The sequence below is a fragment of the Lipotes vexillifer genome, unplaced genomic scaffold (assembly GCF_000442215.2).
Source record: "Lipotes vexillifer unplaced genomic scaffold, Lipotes_vexillifer_v1.1 scaffold86, whole genome shotgun sequence".
Taxonomy (NCBI): Eukaryota; Metazoa; Chordata; class Mammalia; order Artiodactyla; family Lipotidae; genus Lipotes; species Lipotes vexillifer.
In genome coordinates, this window is record NW_006785406.1 from 3,071,473 (window position 1) to 3,081,837 (window position 10,365).

General features: G+C 54.0%; 1 protein-coding gene across 2 annotated transcripts in view; it reads left to right on the forward strand.

Moving 5' to 3' along the window:
• Positions 1–10,365, forward strand: part of KY (kyphoscoliosis peptidase) — a 47,234-nt gene that overhangs the window by 19,850 nt on the left and 17,019 nt on the right. For both annotated transcript variants that reach the window (XM_007457545.1, XM_007457546.1), the window contains 3 exons: positions 186–248; positions 3,412–3,494; positions 7,953–8,061. In XM_007457545.1, the coding sequence (XP_007457607.1) occupies positions 186–248; positions 3,412–3,494; positions 7,953–8,061 (255 nt within the window). The remainder of the gene's footprint in view (positions 1–185; positions 249–3,411; positions 3,495–7,952; positions 8,062–10,365) is intronic.

The following is a 10,365-nucleotide window of genomic DNA, read 5'->3' on the forward strand; positions in this document are numbered from 1 at the left end:
CAGCAGGAAGCCCGGGGCAATCCCAGCAGCAATTCCGTGGTGGGTGGGGATGGGATCAAGAAGGCTGTGAGAGGGAGAGTGAAGAGGAGACGTCAGAAACAAGGACACCCACACAGAAAATCGTCTGTGCTTGCATTTCTATTTCTTCTGAAGTGTCTCTACTTCTGACCTTTGGGATATTGTAGGTTTACAAGGTGATAAAAATGGAAACACAAGACCCCGGCAGCCTGGAGGGAAAGACGCCCATGGTAAGTTGCGGGGCCTTCTTTGGAGCCATTCTCTGAGACGGTAAGTTGGTTTAGCCTCATGAGCCAATCTGTGCTCAATTGGAAATGGCTCCCTGGAGCACCGTGCTGGGAGTCTGGGGCCACCTCTGGGCTCAGGGGACAGGAGTATCATGATTGATTGGCAGCATCTGCCATGGACACAGGTAGAGAAGTAAAAAGCTCACACACCAGATGTGATCCCAAAGCTAAAGCATAAACCCCACCAATAACAAGGCAGCCCATTATGGGAAACATTAAAAACAGAATTCAGAATCGTATTAACTTTAAATGGAATGCCAAGCATCTGTAAGGAGGGAGGCAGGTGAATAAGCAGAGTGGGGCAGAGGAAGAAATCCCGAATGGGTAATAGACGGCCTGGGTTCAAATCCTGCTTTTGGCCCTCACTCACCTTCCCTGGGCCTCAGTTTCCCCCTCGGCTCAGACCAGATGGCATCTAAGGTTTAGTACAGTTTGGTACTTCTTCCCATTGTTTTGCTTTAAAATTAGAATAACTTAGTTAATGCCACTGGTGTTTTAAATGTATTTATGCAAAATCATATTCAAATATTATATAATCTGCTCAGAAAGTAAATTTAATGAGGCATAAATCATTATGGATATTCCTAATGTTCAGATATTGTAGAATGGAACCAAGAAAGGGTAAAACTTTCTTAATAATAGGGTTTTTCAGTCCCATTTTAGAAACAGCATCTTTCTTTGAAATGGGGGCGGGGAGACCTCATTTGCAGAGCTGACGCTTGTTAAATGTGTAAGTCCACTTCATATCCACTTAGGTCACCGTGACGGCCCTTGTCAGAGGATGGCAGGAACCAGAGTCCGTGGGGGGGAAGAGGGCACCAAGAAGGGGGGAAGCTCGGCAGGGCTTCCTACTGTGTCCCCCCTCCCTTCTGAGGGTCTGGCTGGACAAGGGCCGCGTGGTAGACCACCCTAGATAGGCCCTGAAGTGATCTGAGTGATAGGAGGAGAGAAATCCCAGCTCTGGCACCAGACAGTCACTGAGCCGCGATGGCGCTGGGCTTCTAGGGAGCTCCAGGGTAAGACTGTACAGGACGGAATGCTGGGGGCAGGGGACGTCCAGGGAGTCTTGGTGCTTATTAGAGGAGCGGAAAATGAAGAAAGAAAATGCTAGGTTGCTGGGCCAGGCCACAGCCTCACGGTAGAGTTTGCACAGCCTGCCTGCCCACCACGCACCCTGTCCCCTCTTAGGAGAGGAACAGCCTCGGATCCTGGATGTGTCAGAGGTCACAGGGACCAACACCTCTCCCCGCCCCGCACCCTCCTCCCCCACCCCGCACCCCCCAACACGAGGACTCCTGCAGGGCGTCAGCAGGGACCGAGGGAGCAAGTAGAGGGGGCCAAATCCAGTCTGAGGCTGAGGAGGGAGAAGGCCTGGGTCCTAACAGGAAGGGACCCACAGCAGTGGGGAAGCGCAGAAGGACCCGTGTGGCCTGCTCCTGACGGCTGAACTTGACTGGAGGCTGGGAGCTCCTCTGTGGCCAGACGTTGACCAGCTCCCTGACCAGCTGGCACTGCCTGACATGCAGTGCTGGCCCAGGGAGGGTCGTGGAGCAGCTCCAGCCCGCGCTGGTGGCATCCCCACCCTCTCACCACACCTCTCAAGTCTATAGCACCAAGGAAACCACTGTATGCATTTCGGTGGGAATGGCGACATTCTCCAAAATGCTGTCCCCCGCGGTTCCACAGTCTGACTTACAGCCCTGGTTCTGGCTATGCAGCCTCTACACTTGCTGTTCTGGTCTTCCTGTAGCTCACACAGTTACTTGAAGACATTTAATAAATTATTTTTCTGCTTAAACTGAAAAAAGAAGGACTCTCACAGTCCACGAGGGTTGTGTGGGTACATGCAGGCACAGCCCCGCACCGGGCACAGCGGCTTCACACCCCTGCTCTGCGCTTGCCTGCAAAGCACCCTCACCCTGCACCCTCCCAGGGAGGAGAATGCTGCTGACCTCACCACGTGATCCACCGTCTCTTTCACTCTCCCAGGTACCCCATAGATTGCGCCGGAGGCTGGGCTGCTGGCTCTAGCGCTGCCCAGTGAGGGGGAGGTCACCGGACTAGACCCCAGGCCTTGTGCAGCCCCACCACGCACTTTCCCATGTTACTGTGCTCTTCCCAGGCTTGCTGTCATGTCCTGGGGTCCCACCAGCACCCCTTACTTACCCAGCACCCAGAGGTTCCTGATATAGCAGGCTGAGAGTTGATCCACTGGAGTCAGGGGATCAGGGCCCCTTTGGCCCCATCCGCCTCTCACCCCTGCCCTGTCCTCCTATCCAGCTTGCCTGATTTTGGTCAGCCTGGCTCAGAGGGCCTTGAATAAGAAAGACCCAGCCAGAGCCCAGGCTCTTCTCTGGACTGGGACAAGGGTTTGCTGCCCATCCATCCATGGGTTGGTCTGACCACTGGTCAGTCAGCCCTGCAGCAGCTGCCTGGGGCTGTTCTGTGCCCTGGCTTCCCCTGAGAAAGGCTGTGTGTAAAAGAGTGATTCTGAGGCCCAGCTTCCCTCAGGCACCCCCCCCACACTGTACTTTGGGCACCTTGAGTTGCCAGAACTCTTAACTTTCTTGGGGTGCCTCCAGATGACCATGGGCAAGGGAAGAAGCCTGTCTGGGTGCCAAACGCACCTCACCCTACAGAGGTCCAGGTGGCCCAGGACCATCATGCCCTCTCCCACACCCGGGTGCCCTTCAGACTACCCGGGCACTGTGGCCAGGGCATCAGTGGCAAGCAGCACTGCCTGGGTGCTTCCCACAGAGCATTCATTCCTGGAAAAGCTAGCAGGGAATCTTCAGGAAACTATGGGGTGGGGAGAAGGGATTCTGTCATCAGTCCGTCTGGGGCTGCTGAATTCACTGAGGTCAATCAATCACTTTCTTTACTGCTGATTTCTGGAGTCTCCCAGAGGACCAGAGGAGTTACCACGGTTCCCAACCAGTTGGACCGAGGAACGCTTCTAAGAGATCTAGCTCTTGAGAGTGATGTTTCAGTCCGGGAATCATGTTGAAGGTCAGGCCGTCACAGCTCCTCAAAAAGAGAGGGAGCCCTGGGCCAGGCAGTCCTTTTGGCCAGTCTCAGACCCTGACCAACCTCCTTGTGTTTCCAGCCTACCCCTGGGATCGCTCCAGCCTGAAATCCATGCCCCTGGACCTGCGGCAGTTTGAGAAACTGGACACCTATGCCTCACAGGTAGGAGAGCTGGGCCCTCTGCCTGCGATGGTCACCCCCACAAGGCGGCTTGGAGTTTCCCAAACCAGAGCTGCAAAGGTTCTCCCCAGACCCCTCCTGAGTGTATCCTGAGTCCCTTGGATGGACAGTACGGAGCGCCTTTCCACAACGTGTGGGAGGGGGACAGAAGGCCCCCGGACAGAGGCCATTTCACCCTCCCACCCCACCCCACTCACGGTCCTGATGCTTTCACCCCAGGCTACACACCCTGCGCTGCCCTGTTGGCAGGCGCCTCCGGCCAGCCCTGTCCTGTCCTCCCCTGCCCACTGGGGCACTGCTGCTGCTGAGCCCTGCCAGCCCCAGCCCATGAAGGAAGGGACGTGAGGATGGGGGGAGGACCGCAGATGCAGATGGCCAACACCCACATGACCACAGCAGTCCTCACCCCTGAACACGTGGGCGGCTGAGCCCCCACACCTCTGGGCCTGGGCACATCTGGGGCGGGTGTGGGGAGGGGCAGCTACAAGAGCTGATGCCCTAGGGACACACTGGGGTCCTGGGAGCCAGGCAGGAGCCATACCACAGAGAGTCTGATCGGAGCAGCTAAGGAGCTGGACCCGTTGCTAAGGTCAGAGTGAGCAATCCTAGGCCGATAAGCCGGGAGATCGTCTACAGTCCTAGAAAAACCACCCTGGGGTTGGCACGTAGTGGATACTCAGGAACCTTGTTTGCTGAACTGATGAGTGATGATAGGAGCTCGGATCAGAGAGTCTGATTCAAGGCAGGGACATCAGTAGGGGGTGTCCAGCTGTACTGGCAGGAGGAGGCGTCCCTGGATGAAGCGGGGACACTGAGAACGGAGAGGAGCTGGAAGCAGAGGGGAAGGACCCCTCCCCAGTGTGTGTGCAGTGAGGTAAAGGTGGGGCAGGGCTTGCCCAGTCACTGCGCTGAGCGGTGGAGGGCAGGCAGGGTAGCTTCTCGGCACACGGAGTGAGAGAACTGGAGCATGTGTCGGGGGTGATGGTTTGTGTGGGGTGCAGTGAGCTCTAGTGCCTGTGGAGGTGACCCCTGGGCAGCTGGATAGCCGAGCCCGGAGCTGTATCTAGCCTGGAGAGGTCTGGGCCGGAAACCCTGCTTTGGGAGCCGTCAGATTCAGCTAAGAGCTAAAGCCATAGGGAGGGTGCCATCTTGGGGAAGGCAGGGCCAGGAGCCACCTGAGGCCGGGCGAGACCAGGAAGGGTCAGTGTTCTAGAAGGTGCAGTCATGGTTCACTCTGGCCAGGCGAGGCTAGACAGGCTCCCTTCCACTGCTCAGCACTGAGGCCCTTCGTACTTCCGGGGGGCAGCTCAGAGGAGGTTTAAGTCCTCGGCCAGGCTCCAGAAGGCTGAAGGGCAAATGGGGGTTGAAGGGGGAGGGAGTGGAAGGAAGACCCCACAGGAGCCTGGCAAGGAAGGGAGACTAGATGTGGGCAGTCCTGAGAGAGAGACTGGGGGGCGTTTTGAAGAAACACGGCAGACAGGAGAGGCTGGGGCCGCCAGGGCCAGGAGGAGGAGGTGAGGATGCAGCGGAGCGAGGGCAGCGCCTGAGGAAGGAAGGGCAGCTTTGCCAAGGCAGGCGGCCTGGCTCCGAGGCCAGCAGAGAGCCCAGCGGAGGAGGAGGGCTCGTTAGTAAGGAAGTCTTGCCTGGGCCTTGTTGAATCTGAGGCCTGGTCATCTGCGAGAGTGAGGCAAGGGAAGGGGGGTGTCCAGAGTCTGTGCAGGGTGGGATATGTTGTCATGGCTGCCAGAAGGGATGGACAGGCTGCTGGACAGCCTCAGAGAGCAGTGAGTGGGGACCAAAGGGCCAGAAACCATAGAACCGAAGCTGGAGATTAAGTCAGGAGTCAGCCAGACTGTAATGTGGGCCTGCAACGTGTGCTTCTAGGCCCTGGGAGAGGGACAAAGACAGGACTGTGGTGTTGGAGCAGCTGGGCAAGGGGACACGCGGAGGGGCCTGGCGGTCTGCCTGTGCTCAGAGGGTGGGTCCTGGAGCTCCCGTGTGAGCGGCGGAACCTCCTAGGTCAGGAGGACCTAGGGTGGGAGCAGACCGAGGCGCGGACAACCATTGCAGAGATAAGCGCACAGGTGCCCCTGCTTCTCTAGAAAGAGTGAGCGTGGCCAGGGCTGCCTTTCCAGCAACCCCAGCCCTGTTTTCTCCTGAGGATCCATGCAGAAAACCTAACTTGCTCTTTTTTTATATATTATGGTAAAACATATGCCATATAATTTGCCATTGGGATCGTTTTTAATTGTACAATTCAGTGACATCAATTACATTCCCAGTGTTGTACAACCATCACCACTGTCTACTTCCAAAATCACCCCAAGCAGAAACTTTGTACCCGTTAAGCAGTAACTCCCCATTCTCCCTCCTCCCAGCCCCTGGTAACCTCTAATTTATTTACGGTCTCTGTGAATTTGTCTAGTCTAGATATTTCATATAAGTAAGAATCATACACTGTGTCTTTTTGTGTCTGACTTGTTTCACTTAGCATTGTGTTTTCAAGGTTCATCCATGTTGTAACATGTCTGAGAACTTCATTCCTTTTAATGGATGAGTAATATTTCATTGCATGGATATACCACATTTTCTTTATCCATTCATCTGTGATGGGCACTTGCATTGTTTCTACCTTTTTTTTTTTTTTTTTTTTTTGGGACGCGGGCCTCTCACTGTTGTGGCCTCTACCATTGTGGAGCACAGGCTCTGGACATGCAGGCTCCCGTGTCCCCTGCATCGGCAGGTGGACTCTCAACCACTGCGCCACCAGGGAAGCCCTACCTTTTGACTATTGTGAATATTGCCCCATGAACATTGGTGAACAGGTATCTGAGTATCTGTCTGCAGTTCTTTTTGTATATATACCTAGGAGTGGAATTGCTGGGTCATATGGTAATTCCATGTTGAAATTTTTGAGGAACTGACAAATTGTTTCCCACAGCAGCTGCACCATTTTACATTCCCACCAGCAATGTACAAGAGTTCTAATTTCTTCAAATTTTTGCCAATTTTTTTATGATTGCCTTTTTTTTTTTTTTTACTATAGCCATCCTAGTGGGTATGAAGTAGTATCCACTGTGGTTTTGATTTGTATTTCCCTAGTGACTAATGACATTGAGCATCTTTTCATGTGTCTATTGGCCATTTATATATTTTTGGAGAAATGTATATTCAAGTCCTTGGCCCATTTTAAAATTGGGTTGTCATTTTGTTGTTGAATTATAAGGGTTCTTTATATATTCTGGATATTAAACCCTTATCAGGTATATGATTTGCAAATATTTTCTTCCACTCTAAATCTTTTATTTTTTTTTTGCGGTACACGGGCCTCTCACTGTTGTGGCCCCTTCCACTGCAGAGCACAGACTCCAGACACGCAGGCCCAGCAGCCATGGCTCACGGGCCCAGCCGCTCCGCGGCATGTGGGATCCTCCCGGACCAGGGCACGAACCCGTGTCCCCTGCATCGGCAGGCAGACTCTCAACCACTGCGCCACCAGGGAAGCCCCTCTTCCATTCTATAAATTATCTTTTCACTTTCTTAATATTGTCCTTTGATGCACAGAAGATTTTTATTGTTATGAAGCCAAATTAATCTATTTTTTCTTTTATATCCTGTGCTTTTGGTATCATATCTAAGAATCCATTGCCAAATCCAAGGTCACTGCGATTTACCCCTGTGTTTTCTTCTAAGAGTTTTATGGTTTAAGTTCTTATATTTAGGTCATTGATTATTTTTGAGTTAATTTTTATATATGGTATGATGTAGGGGTCCAACTTCCTTCTTTTGCATATGGATATCCAGTTGTCAGGTACCATCTATTGAAGAGACTATTCTTTCTCCATTGAATGGACCTGACACCCTGGTCAAAAGTCAATTAGCCATAGACATATGAGTTTATTTCTAGACTCAATTCTGTCTATATAACCCTTATGTCAATATCACACTGTTGTGATTACTGTAACTTTAAGTAAGTTTGAAATCCAGAAATCTGTGTCCTCCAACTTTGTTCATCTTTTTTCAAAATGGTTTTGGCTATTCCAGGCCCCTTAGAATTCCATATGAATTTGAGGACTGGTTTTCTCATTTTTGAAAAAAAAGGCTGTTGGACTTTTATAGGGATTGTGCTAAATCTGTCGATTGCTTCGGGTAGTGATGACCATGACTAGGGGCTGCTACAGCGCCCAGATGGCCACTTGACTGGCCCCAGGAGCTTCAGAGAGAAGATGTGATGGCTCTAGGGCCAGTGGTTCAGCTGGTCAGCACTGCCCACCGTGTCCAGCCTGCATCAAGGTTGCCCTAAGCCCAGCCTTTGAGCCTCTGGGCCTCTCCTCCTTCTCTGCCTGGAGGAAGGGCAGTGCTGGCTGCAGGTGGTAAGGCACTGGGCTCCCCACAGCCCTTGTCTGGGCCCTGACGTAACACACTCCTCCCACTTCCCAGGTGACAGTCAAGAGCGGCCTGGACGCGCTGGTGAGCGACCTGCTCCAGGAGGCCCACAGTGACCTGGAGAGGGTCCGCGCCATCTGGATCTGGATCTGCCACCACATAGGTAGGCCTGCCAGTGGGGCCACTGGCTCTGGGACCATGTTCCCAGAGGAACGTCTCTGGGCTTGACTCCATCACCCATGTGTGTGCAGGAAGAGGGAAGGTGGGGCTCTCAGATGGCTGGGTTCAATGACCAAGGTTAACTCACTGTGTGCTAGCAGTCTCCATGAAGGGCGCATGGGCAAGGATCCCACGTGGCCCTCTGCCCACAGCCAGAGCTGAGGTCCCTCACCCAGCAGCAGCCTTCCCTCAGTCCTGCCTTCCTGGGCGACCTGCTCCACAGAGATGAGAACCCAGGGCAGAAGGTCGTCTCCAAGAAGGAGGAGGCTGGGGATGAGCCATAGCTATTTGAAAAGTTACTGCAACACCAGAGGTTTCTCAAAACACCCCTGCCAGGGAGAGTGGACACCCCTCTCCCGGCTCCCTGCTCCCACAGTGGGGGCCTCAGCCGCTGCTCTCAGCCCAGTCTCCAGGTTCTCAGAGCCCCCCCAGGGGACCTGGGCCTGCGCAGCTGCCCACAGCTCTGCATGGAACAGCCTTGAGAGTCTGACCAGCTCAAGCCAAGCCCACAGGTGGCTGCTAAGGGGAAGCTGGATGCTGCACCCTGCAGTCCATGGAGGAGCTGGCTGGTGGGATGGACTTCTAGTGACTTCCCTGTGACATAGAGACCAGCAGGGCTTCCCTGAGCTGCTGCCACTGGGCTTTCTCTTTGTCCTCCCAGAGCAGCAGTTAGGGATGCAGCTTAGAGGATGAACTCGCCTGACACAGGTAGGGCATCTGCCATAGGACCTGAGGAGCCACTCCTCCAACTCCAACCCCGGCACTCAGCCTGGGCTTTAAGGGGACAGGATGGGAAACAGAACATCCGGCAGGACTTTGTTTGCTGCCCCGCCCCCCCACACACACACGCACGCACACACACACACACAAACACACATACATCCCCACACACACCACACACACACCCCACCCCACCCCACACACGCATGCACACACACAAACCACCCCACCCCACACGCACACATGCACTCACACACACACACATACAGACACACACACACCACACCCCCACACACAAGCACACACACAAACCCCACACACACTCCAAACACACGCACACACACGCACACACACACCCGCACACACCACACACACACACAAACCACCCCACCCCACATGCACACATGCACGCGCACACACACACCCACACACACACATACATCCCCCCACAAACACCCCACGCCCCCACACATGCACACACACAAACCCCACACACGCACACACCCACATACAGACACCCGCACACTCACACACACCTGCACACCCACACACCCACACACCCACACATGCACACACACACACCCCACCCCACCCCACACACACACATGCACGCACACACACACATCCCCACACACACCACACACATGCAAACACACACACACACACACACCACACACACATCCCCATACACACACAGCCCACCCCACCCCACACATGCACGCACATAAACACACACCCCCAAAACACCCACACTGCCCCACAACCACACACACACACGCCACACACATGCACACACACACACACAAACCACCCCACCCCCCACACACACATGCATGCACACACACACACACACCACACACAGCCCACCCCACCCCACAGACGCACACGCACAACACACACACCAAAAACGCACACCCACCCACAACCACACACACACACCACACACACAGCCCACCCTACCCCACAGACACATGCACACACACACCAAAAACACACACACACACCCACTACCACACACACACCCCACACGCACACACCAAAAACACGACACCCACCCACGACCACACACACACATACACACACACACCCCACCCCACCACACACACACATGCACACACACACACACACACACACAACCCACCCCACCCCACAGACACATGTGCACAAACACACATGCCAAAACATGCACACCCACCCACTACACACACAGCCCACCCCACCCTACAGATGTACACGCACACACACACCAAAAACACGCACACCCACCCACAACCACATACACACCCCACACACACATCCCCACACACACCACACACACACACACCGCACACACACACACCCACACACACACACATACACCCACACAGGCGCGCACACACACACCCCACACACATGCACACACGAACACACACACACACACGTGCGCGCACACACACGCACACACACCCCACATCTTCTTTATCCATTCATCTGTCAGTGGACATTTAGGTTGTTTCCATGCCTTGGCTATTGTAAATAGTGCTGCAAT